The sequence below is a fragment of the Gossypium hirsutum genome, chromosome A01 (genome assembly GCF_007990345.1).
Source record: "Gossypium hirsutum isolate 1008001.06 chromosome A01, Gossypium_hirsutum_v2.1, whole genome shotgun sequence".
NCBI lineage: Eukaryota > Viridiplantae > Streptophyta > Magnoliopsida > Malvales > Malvaceae > Gossypium > Gossypium hirsutum.
In genome coordinates, this window is record NC_053424.1 from 45,719,708 (window position 1) to 45,732,346 (window position 12,639).

The 12,639-nt window shown below is 35.7% G+C and overlaps 1 protein-coding gene and 1 non-coding gene across 2 annotated transcripts; one reads left to right on the forward strand and one right to left on the reverse strand.

The window, feature by feature from the left end:
• Window positions 1-2,034: 2,034 nt before the first annotated feature.
• Window positions 2,035-2,724, reverse strand: LOC107947786 (uncharacterized). The gene is made up of 2 exons (XM_016882308.1): window positions 2,412-2,724; window positions 2,035-2,288 (listed from the first exon to the last, which is right to left on the reverse strand). The coding sequence occupies exons 1-2, from the start codon at window positions 2,722-2,724 to the stop codon at window positions 2,035-2,037; spliced, it is 567 nt and encodes a 188-aa protein (XP_016737797.1).
• Window positions 2,725-3,787: 1,063 nt separating this feature from the next.
• Window positions 3,788-3,894, forward strand: LOC121206511 (small nucleolar RNA R71). The gene has a single exon (XR_005901553.1). It is a non-coding gene; the product is annotated as a small nucleolar RNA R71 (small nucleolar RNA).
• The last annotated feature ends 8,745 nt before the right edge of the window (window positions 3,895-12,639 follow it).

Genomic DNA, 12,639 nt, shown 5'->3' on the forward strand with positions numbered 1-12,639 from the left:
AAAAAAATTTACTGTTCTGATATGAGTTTCAAGTCCGGTAATACCCCTTTACCTATTCTGGCGACGGACACGGGATAGGGGTGTTACAGGACTTGTGCTTAATGATCTAGTTGTTATATTTGGCATGTATTTATGGTATTATGGTTGATGTGCTTTTGGGTCTTAGATGCCTTGATGGTTGGTGTTGATATGGCTAAGTGGATGTATGTTTTGAATGACCAATTTGGTATGTTAGGATGTGATTTGGTATATGCTCAATTGTGTTATGTTTTGGGATGGAAATAAGTAGTTGTGTATGGTTGATTTATGGAAAAATATGCATATGCTTAGACATGTTTGCTAGTTGTGTTTGAGGTGTATATATGGCTTATTGGTTGGATGATTAAATAACCTTTTGAATTGGTCTTATTATGCATGTTTTGGGCATGATTTAAGGTCTTGTTTATATGCGCAAATGGATTGTATTGGGTGAAAGAAATGGCTTGATTTCGGTCTATTTCTTGTCCACACGGCCTAAGACATAGGTGTGTCTCTCAGCCGTGTATGACTCACGGCCATGTATCCCCTTTAGGGTTTAAAAGTTGAAAGCCAGGAAGTTACACGGCCTAGAACACGGCCTGGCACACCGGCGTGTGGCTTGGCCGTGTGGCCCAAGTCAACGAGTTACACGGGCATAGACGTTAACACAGGCTAGGGCACGGCCTTGTGTCTCTATTTCGATTATTACATGACCTGAGACACGGATGCGTGTCTCATCCATGTGAGTCACACGGCCGTATGACCCCTACAGCTTGAATTTTTCTATCTTTTTCCTCAATGTTTCATATTTTCTTGATTTAGTTCCAAACTATTTTTAAAGTGTTTTTAAGGCCTTAAAGGTTTGATTAAGGGAAAATGTGCATGTGTATCGATGGATTATGCTATGGTTATCATAATGTTTGGAATTGAAGATTTTTAAGTTACGTTTATATGGTACTACTCCGTAACCCTATTCTGGCAATGGATACAGGTTAGGAGTGTTACATTTATCTTCGAAAAATCCTAGTGGGAGGTGGCAATTTCTCTATCACTTCAATTTTCGCTCTATCTACTTTAATCTCTCTTTGTGATATCCTATGCCCTAGGACAATTCCTTCATGAACCATGAAGTGGTATTTCTCCCAATTTAAAACAAGACTTGTTTCTTCAAAGCAGCCCAGAACCAATTCTAGATTTTTTAAACAATCTTCGAAATCATTCTCGAACATAGAAAAATCATCCATAAAGACTTCAACAAAATTTTCCACTATGTTAGAGAATATGGCCATCATATAACATTGAAAAGTTATTAAGGCATTACATAACCCAAACAACATCCATCTGAACGTGAAAATACCATATGGACATGTGAAAGTTGTCTTCTCTTGGTCATTTGGAGCAATGGCAATCTAATTATATAACAATGAATGGTAGGGGAAAATGGTCTTTCCTCGTTGCCTTGTTAAGCTTGTGGTAACCCATACATACCCTCTATTCCATGATAGTGGAAGTTGGTATGAGCTCATTGTTATCATTACTTACCACTGTGACACTTTCTTTCTTGGGTACATATTGCACAGGACTCACCCATGAGTTGTCTGAAATCGAGTAAATGATGCCAGCGTCAAGCAACTTAATAATCTATTTCTTGACTACTTATTTTATGATCAGATTCAGTCTATGTTGTTGTTCAATGGAATTGCTAGGGCAATCCTCCAACAAAATCCTATGCATGTAGAATGCAGGGTTAATTCCCTTTATATTAGCCAGGGTCCATCCAAATATCCTCTTAAATCATCAAAGAACTTTTAACAACCTTGCATTTTGCTCAAGTGTCAGATCCCTAAAAATTACTACCAGCAAAGTACTATTGTCGCCCAAATATGCATACTTCAAATGATACAACAAAGGTTTTAACTTAAGTGTAAAAGGTTCCTCTATAGAGGGTTTAGGAGGATTGAAAGGTCTATTTGATAAATCCAAGGATACAAACTTCTTCCCTGGTCAATCCACTATCTACTTGGCTACCATAAATTCACTGAATTCCTCAAGACTTACTGTATCACTCTGCTCAATTGAGCCTTCGTCACTGTTAGAATTGTTGTGGTAATATCTGGTGAATTCCTCCACTGTTGTTTCTATTACCTCAATAGCATGGCATTCATCGTTAACATCAACACATCTCAAAGCGTCAAGTACATTAAAGGTAACATGCTGATCATATACCCTCAAGGTCAACTTGCCTTTATGTACATCAATTAAAGTCCTGCCTGTAGCAAGAAAAGGTCTTCCAATAATAATTTACACGTATTGGTCAACTTCACATTCTAAAATAAGAAAATTCATAGGAAAGATAAATTTATCTACTCTTACCAGCACATCTTCAATTTTACATTCCAGATGCACGTAAGATCGGTCAACCAGTTGCAATGTAACCGTAATAGGTCTCACTTTTCCAATTCCTAGCTTCCTGAAAATAGACATAGGCATTAGGTTTATACTCGCTCCTAGATCACATAACGCCTTACCAACATAATTATTTCCAATTGAACATGGGATGGTGAAACTCCCTAGGTCCTTCAACTTTGGAGGTAATTTATTCATCAACATTGTTATGCAACCTTCAATGAGAGCAAGAGTCTCAAATTCTCCCAATCGGCACTTCTTCAACAATATATCTCTCATAAATTTCACATAATTAGGCATTTGCTCCAAAGCTTCAACCAGTGGTATGTTGATATGGAGTTGTTTCAAGACCTCCAAAACTCTTTGAATTGAATATCCTACTTAAAATTAGGAAATCGCTGAGGAAAAGGTAAAGGTGGTCGTCCTTCAGATTGCTGACATTGTTTTGTCATGGCATTCTTGTTGACAACATGATCTAGGTCTGCCACAATATTTTGTTGCTCACCCTTTTCAGATTCAGTATGTTTTTCAGATGAACTCAAGATCTTTACCTGGTTGTTATTTGAGTTTTCCTCCTCTGCCGTGGCATCTTGAACAATGTCATTCAGCTGAGTTTCGCTTCTAAGAGTGATAGCATTGCATTGCTCTTTCCCTTGTGATCTTGAATTCTCGGTATCACTAGGCAGTGCCCTTTGTGGTCTCGAATTTAAAGCATTCGCAATTTGCCCCACTTGATTCTTAAGAGCTCGGAGAGACGCAATCTGACTCTAAATTACAACATCATTCTTGGCTATATATTCTTTTAGGAAAGCTTCAATAGATGATGATGATGAAACTGATGCCTGACCTTGTTCGAGTTGATTATAACCAGTCGGTGCATTGATGGCATTTTGTCTTGCCGTATTGTTAAAATTCCCCAAAACTTGACTATTCCAACTAAAGTTCAGATCTTGCATCCACCCAGGATTATACGTGTTCGAATAGGGGTTATTATTCTGGTTGAAATTACCCATATAACACACAGATGCTGGATTTGATGGACATTTTTAAACACATGGTTTTTACCATGACACACGATAGATTGCATGATTTTAATTCCTAGACTATAGTAGGCTTTTTCATTATTTTAATCATATTAGCCAAAAAAGACACTTAGGCTATCAACAAAGTGATTGCATCCAGCTCCGTAGTACCAGTAGCTTTCTTGTCCATCCCAACTCTTGTGGCAAGATATTGATAATCATTTTTAGCAATCTTTTCCAAAATATCATGTGCTTCATTATAAGATTTATCCACATCAACTACCATCCTCATATGCACATTCTACCCATTATAGAATATCTCCATCTATGTCAAGTGTTGGAATCCATGCATCGGACATTTATGAATTAAATCTTTGAATAGTTCCCAAGATTTATATAGTGTTTAATCCTCCAATTTCTAAAAATATGTGATGTCATTTCTAAGCCTATCATTCATATTTGGGGGATTATAACGTAGCAAAAACCACTAGTAAAGATCATTCCATTATGCCACTGTTCCCAATGACAAAGCATTTAGCCATGCTCTCGTACAGTCTCTTAAAGAATATGGAAATAGTTTAAGTCGCAGAGCATCTTCAAGAACACCCTATTGCCAAAACGAGTCACAAACCTCTAGAAAAAGTCATAAAAGGAAGTCTTGAAGCTCTAGTGGGTAGTCCACCAAATTGTCCTACTATTTTTAACACCTAAAACATTACTAGTTTTAGCTCAAACTATTGTGCCTGTATTTATGGTCTGACTATCCCTAGATTCAGGTAATCCAACATTGGCACAACATGCACTTAGATTGGTGTATCTCGGTCATCTATCATGTAACACCCCGTACCCGAGACCGTTGCCGGAGTCGGACACGAGGGGTTCACAGACTAAATTCGCTTACTATCGCAATCCATTTTAAAATTTTCCAGGCAGTTGGCTAACTGTGACACTGTCACCTTAAAAATCATATCTTGAGTTTCACAACTCGAAAATAAGTTTCGTAATTTTTCCCTGAAACTAGACTCATATGCCCATCTACATATTTTTTTCTATAATTTTTGGTCGGGCCAATTAGTACAGTTTATTAGTCAAAGTCTCCCATGTTACAGGGATCGACTACACTGACCTTTGCACATTACGACTTGGATATCTCCCTGCACAGAGCTTCAATACTGATTCCGTTTGTTTCTATAGAAACTAGACTCAGAGAGGAATCTATACATGTATGGCATGACTCCTAATTATCTCTGGTTAATTTATAATGAATTTCCAAATTCGGAACAGGGAATCCAGAAACCGTTCTGGTCCTGTCTCACGAGAACCTGAATATCTCTTAACATACTGTCCATATGATCGTTTCGTTACTTTCCTATGAAAATAGATTCATCAAGGTTCGTTTACATAATTTATTCATTATTTAATTCCAATCCCACTATTTTTAGTGATTTTCCAAATCTACATCACTGCTGCTGCCAGCATCTGCCTTTAAGGTAGACTTTACCTATTTCATAGTTTCCATGATTCAACTAGCCCTTTTAGCATAAATAGCACAAATTATGATAGTGATTAACCATTCCATACCAAATGATTATAACATTATGCTCAAACATATATAAGCCATTTTCGCATGGCTATATACATTAACCAAAATATTCTTCCGCCACGAGTCTATTTTATACATGCCATAAGATAATCTAAAACATAGCAGTACCAAACAGTGGATAGTGATAGTGTGACTAGTTGCTGACGATCCCCGAGCCTGTAGCTTCGCAATGAGATCTATAAAACAGAGGAAACAGAGTAAACGGAGTAAGCATTACAATGCTTAGTAAGTTTTAAGCAGTGTCAACAGATAACAATCAAATTATAACATAGTTGTTCGTATTTTTATTTCACTCTTCCTTCGGGCATACCATCCCTTTACCGAATATGCACATCTCATCATATACAATAGGCAGATAAACTTTCACATAAAAGTGAGCTCATGTGACATAGATATATCGTATGATTTCACATCACCTCTCACACTGATCCGATGTCACATAATCATAGGAATAGTCTCATAGATTGCTCTCGTATGCATCACATAACTACCTTATGATTTAGTGCAAATCAAGCTCACATATAAACTTGGAGTACATACCTGTTTAACCTTTCGCATTGAATATATTTATAAGCAATTCTTATTACGAAGTCTTACCCGGACATAATCTCCACACGAAGTTATCGGGTCTTACCCGGACAAAATTCCCACACGTAGTCATCGGGTCTTTAGAGCTCGGATATAGTACGAGCACGAAGCTTACGGACATTAATCAATGATAATATTCTCGCATAAAGCCTGCGGGGTTTTAACCCGGATATAGTACTGACACAAATGCCCTTCGGGACTTATCACATTTATACACTTTCACATCCATCACGTTGGCCACTTGGCCCTGTCACATATATACACTTTCACATTCATCACATCGGCCATTAGGCCTTATCACATATCACATATATACGCTTTCACATTCATCACATCGGCCATTAGGCCTTATCACATATATACGCTTTCACATTCATCACATCGGCCATTAGGCCTTATCACATATATACACTCTCACATTCATCACGTCGGCCATTAGGCCTTATCACATATATATATACACTTTCACATTCATTCAAATATACTTCACATACCACATATACTATCATGTACAGACTTGGTCTTGGCCGAATCTACATCCATCACTTTCCAATGAATAATTCAATTTTTACGCCATACTATCATTTCATATTAGAATACTCATAAGCTTACAATATCACGATTTAGAATTCAAGTATGGGTTTAATCACTAGCTTATGAGCAACTAAAACAAGTTTTATCCATGTTTACAACAAAATCACATATTCACTACGAGCTGTTTTCCTGAGCAATGGTCACTGAATTATTTATAACCGGAGCTACAAAACTCCAAATCACTTGCCGTTAATTTTTCCTGAATATAGACTCGTATATCTTCCATCCATAAAATTTCCAGAATTTTAGATCAATACCAGATTTTTCTTAAAGTTTCCCCTGTTTCACTGTTTGACTAATCTGACCACTCTTCACTACGAATCAAATTTCTCATTTTACAGAATTCAAAATGTGTTGTATTTGATTTCATTTGAAACTAGGCTCATTAAGGAGTCTCAGCATATAAATTTTATCTTATAACCATTTTTGTACAATTTATAATGATTTTCTAAAAACAGAACAGAGGATTACAGTGTCATTCTGCGCTGTCTCACACAACTTTAAGTATCTCATTATCGGAAATTCCTTTGCTTACACGGTTTCTTTTATAAGAAACTAGACTCATTAAGATTTAATTACATAATTTATCCAGCTTTTAACTCAACTCCCACAATTTATGGTAATTTTTCCAAAACACGCTACTGCTGCTGTCCCTAGCAGATTTATACAATTTACTCTGTAAAGTTCTCATTCACATATTTAAAACATAATATCATATTCATCCCGTTTTAAAACTTAAGACTTACAAGGGAATCAAACTCAAATACTTAAGAACTTACCTTAAATGTCGTCGGACAACTACAAATCGACTATTCCATTTGTTTCGCTTTTCCCTTTTCCGAGTTAAGTTCCTTTCGCTCTTGAGCTAGGTAAAATAAATTAGTTTGTTTAATTACTTAACTAATTTATTTAGATTCAAACATTAATAATTTTTCTTAATAAGAAACATACGACAACTCATTAACATCCATTCATTCACATCTTTATTCTTGATTACAATCGGCCATTATAACATATACAAATGCATATTAACCACTTTGACCGATTGTCCATTAACCACTAACCAAAACTCATCAAATTAATGGACTATTTATTTAAATAATCCTTTATTATAATCTCACTTTGAAATTTAATACTAATTACTAATTTATCTCCCACTTAAGTTACTCATTGTACTTAATTAAACACTAATAATTAAAAATTATCAAACTATCATTCTACTCGTTTCTAAAATGACTATGTAAATATTAATCTCAATTTCATATACCATTTAATTCAAAACATTTAGCTACTTATTTACACTTTTACACATTTTCCCCAAAACATTTACATCCTATACAATTTAATCCGTCATATCCACCAAGTTAATTCCACAATTAACACATAACCCACTATTGCCAAATACTTAACCCTTAATATACAGCGTATATATGTATATCTTTAATTTATAATAAAATCCTTCTCATTTATAATTTACTCAATTAAATCCTTAATTTTAAATGTAGTAAAAATTTACTCTATAAAATAACACAAATTCAACATCAAGCACCCAAACAAAACTCCTTCAAATAAAAGACTTCAAATTATGTCAATGACGTATTTTTTTTATACATTGATAATTTCACATAAATAAACAATTTAATCCACCATATTTTTAAAATTTTCCATAATAATCCTCAATGTGAAATTTCATGAATTGACTTTGCAAATCATCTCACTTCACTTCCAACTTTAAAAATCTACCATAATAATATTAAGAACTTAGATTTTCTACCGTAGTAATTTCTATTAACTACAATCATTCCACAAATTTCAACATGGGTATGCTAGTTCATGATCCTAAGGTTCCAAAAATATAAATTATAAGCAAAAAGGATCATTAACATACCAACTATTTGAGCTTCAAACTAAAACAACAATGGCCGAATATGCTTTCTCCTTTCCCCCAAATCAACATGCACAGAAAAATGAAACTTAAAACTCATTCCCTCTCTCCACTGAGCTATTTGTTTCTTCTTCTTTTTTTATTCCTTAACAATATAAAATTATACACCCATCATAAGTAATTATTTGTCTATATTTTAATATAAATTCCTCATCATGGCCGGCCACTATAAACAAAAAGGAATATTTGACATGCAAATCCCTCATGTTAACATTTCATGCATTATTTGACACTTTACAAATTTACCTATCACACTTTCAAGTTTTATCACATGAGTCCTATCTTATAAATTTTACATACAAATGACAAAATCAAAGCATGAAACTTTCACACATGCATTTACACATATAATAAACATAGAATTTAACAGTTAATTATTTTTATGACTGTTTTGTGGTCCCAAAACCACTTTCCGACTAGGGTCAAATTAGGGATGTCACAACTCTCCCCCTCTTTAGGGATTTTCGTCCCTGAAAATCTTACTAGTGACTACGTTAGGATAACGTCCTCTTGTTTTAAAACAATTACATAACATCAACTCAGATATTCATAACCCACATTTTCATTCATATATATATAAGCCGTAACATGGCCGAAAGTATACATGTTCTTAAACATCCTAATGAATATCCTTTATAACATTTTCATATCTAAATTTTCAACTTAACTTATTTCCAAAAGAAGATCAACTTCCACGTACCTGAACATTTAGTTCATTCAATACATCCAGTCATAGTTAACGTTACCCGTATACAGTCGAATAGGCATAAAGCCTAATATAATACACTGGCATGAGATTTATTCTAGCGCATAACTCGTATATCCAAAATTATCAACATTCATCAAAAATCTTTCAAACTTTCGAATGTCGAAACTTAATCAAAATAATTTCTTGAACAAGATTAACAAAATAGTGTCCATTCAGCAATAGTACATATAGCTCTTACAATGCCATATCCTAGATATGGTCTTACATATTCTCACATATCGAGCCGATGCCATGTCCCAGACAGGTCTTACACACTATCTCAAATCAATGCCTTCGTCCCAGACGAGGTCTTACATGAATTCCACTTCACACACTTAGTGCCCACTGACCGATCTCGCACTCATAGTGCTCGGTTAAAGGAATTCGCACACACAGTGCCTCTAATCATTCACACACATAGTGCTCTTATTCATTCGTTATTACACATTGAAATGACTTAACCAAGCCTATAAACATCATGTATGTACACTTGTAAACATATCATCTCATTTAAATTTGAATTCGTATAGTAATGAACACTTAAACTTTGCTCAAATTACCGGCACGAAGCCTACTAGGCACGAAGGCCCGAATACACGTCACCAGCATGATTGCTCTTCGGGACCTAGCCCGGATATAACACCAGCACGAATGCTCTTTGGGGTTTAGCACGGATATATCACTAGCACGAATGCTCTTCGGAACTTAGTCCGGATACATCACTAGCACGAATGCTCTTCGGAACTTAGTCCGGATATGGTCACTTAGCACAAAGCCTTCGGGACTTAGCCCGGACATCATTCAAATAACCATGCACATTTAACAACAAATCATGGCACATTCGTATTTCATTTTCGTTAGCAAAACTCAAACACAAGACACTTATCATTCTTGCAATTTCGGCTCAATAGCCACACACAAAGAGCATGATTTTGATTTGCTTAAAACATGATCTAATCAAATCATAATTTAAGCTCTATTACTCAAGAACTTACCCCTTTTCGCTATCCTAAATCGACTCGGTAAGGTCGCACCCTTAATATAAATAATTGATAGAAAATATATATATAGTGGGTTCGCACACATAGTGCTTAATAATCAACCACGCACACTTAGTGCCATGTACTTTAAACTCGCACACTTAGTGCCATGCATTTCAAGCCCGCACACTTAGTGCCAATCTCACAACCGTGAACACTTATTGCCCGCACACTTAGTGCCAATCTCACAACCGTGAACACTTATTGCCCGCACACTTAGTGCTGAAAACCAACCACTCTATACGCTTCACTGCCTTTTTACATTCGACAATTTCGTCTCTACATACATATACACATATAGCAATACACATTAGTATATCATTTACATTACTTGAATACAAACACAACATACTTATCGACCGTTCAACTTCCAGTTCCATAGCCACATACAAAAATCACATTTATAGTCATAACACTCCTTCAAAATTGCATCACTTATACCCTTATAATTCAATCCAAATCGAAATTCAAATACGAGTACATGATACGTACCTGATCAACTTAATAATTTAGGCATATCTAAATGAAGTTATATCGCAAATTCTCATAGTCAGAAGCTTGCTACAGCTCGATCGGGATCAAGATTCATTACAATACAGCAAACACATTTTAATAGCCAAAAATCATCACACAATCATTTTATCACTTTATGGCATGTATAAATAGACTCACGCGTGCTACGTTAGTCCTAGAATCGACTAAACCGTAGCTCTGATACCAATAAAATTGTAACACCCCATACCCGAGACCGTTGTCGGAGTCGGACACGAGGGGTTCACAGACTAAATTCGCTTACTATCGCAGTCCATTTTAAAATTTTCCAGGCAGTTGGCTAACTGTGACACTGTCACCTTAAAAATCATATCTTGAGTTTCACAACTCGAAAATCAGTTTCGTAATTTTTCCCTGAAACTAGACTCATATGCCCATCTACATATTTTTTTCTATAATTTTTGGTCGGGCCAATTAGTACAGTTTATTAGTCAAAGTCTCCCATGTTACAGGGATCGACTACACTGACCTTTGCACATTACGACTTGGATATCTCCCTGCACAGAGCTTCAATACTGATACCGTTTGTTTCTATAGAAACTTGACTCAGAGAGGAATCTATACATGTATGGCATGACTCCTAATTATCTCTGGTTAATTTATAATGAATTTCCAAATTAGGAACAGGGAATCCAGAAACCGTTCTGGCCCTGTCTCACGAGAACCTGAATATCTCTTAACATACTGTCCATATGATCGTTTTGTTACTTTCCTATGAAAATAGATTCATCAAGGTTCGTTTACATAATTTATTCATTATTTAATTCCAAACCTACTATTTTTAGTGATTTTCCAAATCTACTTCACTGCTGCTGCCAGCATCTGCCTTTAAGGTAGACTTTACCTATTTCATAGTTTCCATGATTCAACTAGCCCTTTTAGCATAAATAGAACAAATTATGATAGTGATTAACCATTCCATACCAAATGATTATAACATTATGCTCAAACATATATAAGCCATTTTCGCATGGCTATATACATTAACCAAAATATTCTTCCGCCACGAGTCTATTTTATACATGCCATAAGATAATCCAAAACATAGCAGTACCAAACAGTGGATAGTGATAGTGTGACTAGTTGTTGACGATCCCCGAGCCTGTAGCTTCGCAATGAGATCTATAAAACAGAGGAAACAGAGTAAACGGAGTAAGCATTACAATGTTTAGTAAGTTTTAAGCAGTGTCAACAGATAACAATCAAATTATAACATAGTTGTTCGTATTTTTATTTCACTCTTCCTTCGGGCATACCATCCCTTTACCGAATATGCACATCTCATCATATACAATAGGCAGATAAACTTTCACATAAAAGTGAGCTCATGTGACATAGATATATCGTATGATTTCACATCACCTCTCACACTGATCCGATGTCACATAATCATAGGAATAGTCTCATAGATTGCTCTCGTATGCATCACATAACTACCTTATGATTTAGTGCAAATCAAGCTCACATATAAACTTGGAGTACATACCTGTTTAACCTTTCGCATTGAATATATTTATAAGCAATTCTTATTACGAAGTCTTACCCGGACATAATCTCCACACGAAGTTATCGGGTCTTACCCGGACAAAATTCCCACACGTAGTCATCGGGTCTTTAGAGCTCGGATATAGTACGAGCACGAAGCTTACGGACATTAATCAATGATAATATTCTCGCATAAAGCCTGCGGGGTTTTAACCCGGATATAGTACTGACACAAATGCCCTTCGGGACTTATCACATTTATACACTTTCACATCCATCACGTTGGCCACTCGGCCCTGTCACATATATACACTTTCACATTCATCACATCGGCCATTAGGCCTTATCACATATCACATATATACGCTTTCACATTCATCACATCGGCCATTAGGCCTTATCACATATATACGCTTTCACATTCATCACATCGGCCATTAGGCCTTATCACATATATACACTCTCACATTCATCACGTCGGCCATTAGGCCTTATCACATATATATATACACTTTCACATTCATTCAAATATACTTCACATACCACATATACTATCATGTACAGACTTGGTCTTGGCCGAATCTACATCCATCACTTTCCAATGAATAATTCAATTTTTACGCCATACTATCATTTCA

Bases quoted from the DNA above. Each gene is read 5' to 3' on its own strand.
- LOC107947786 (XM_016882308.1), bottom strand. From the start codon at position 2,724: ATGCCTAATTATGTGAAATTTATGAGAGATATATTGTTGAAGAAGTGC. The intron at 2,289-2,411 runs GTAAAATTGAAG...TTCTTGCTACAG, and splicing joins ATCTTACGTGCATCTGGAAT to GCAGGACTTTAATTGATGTA.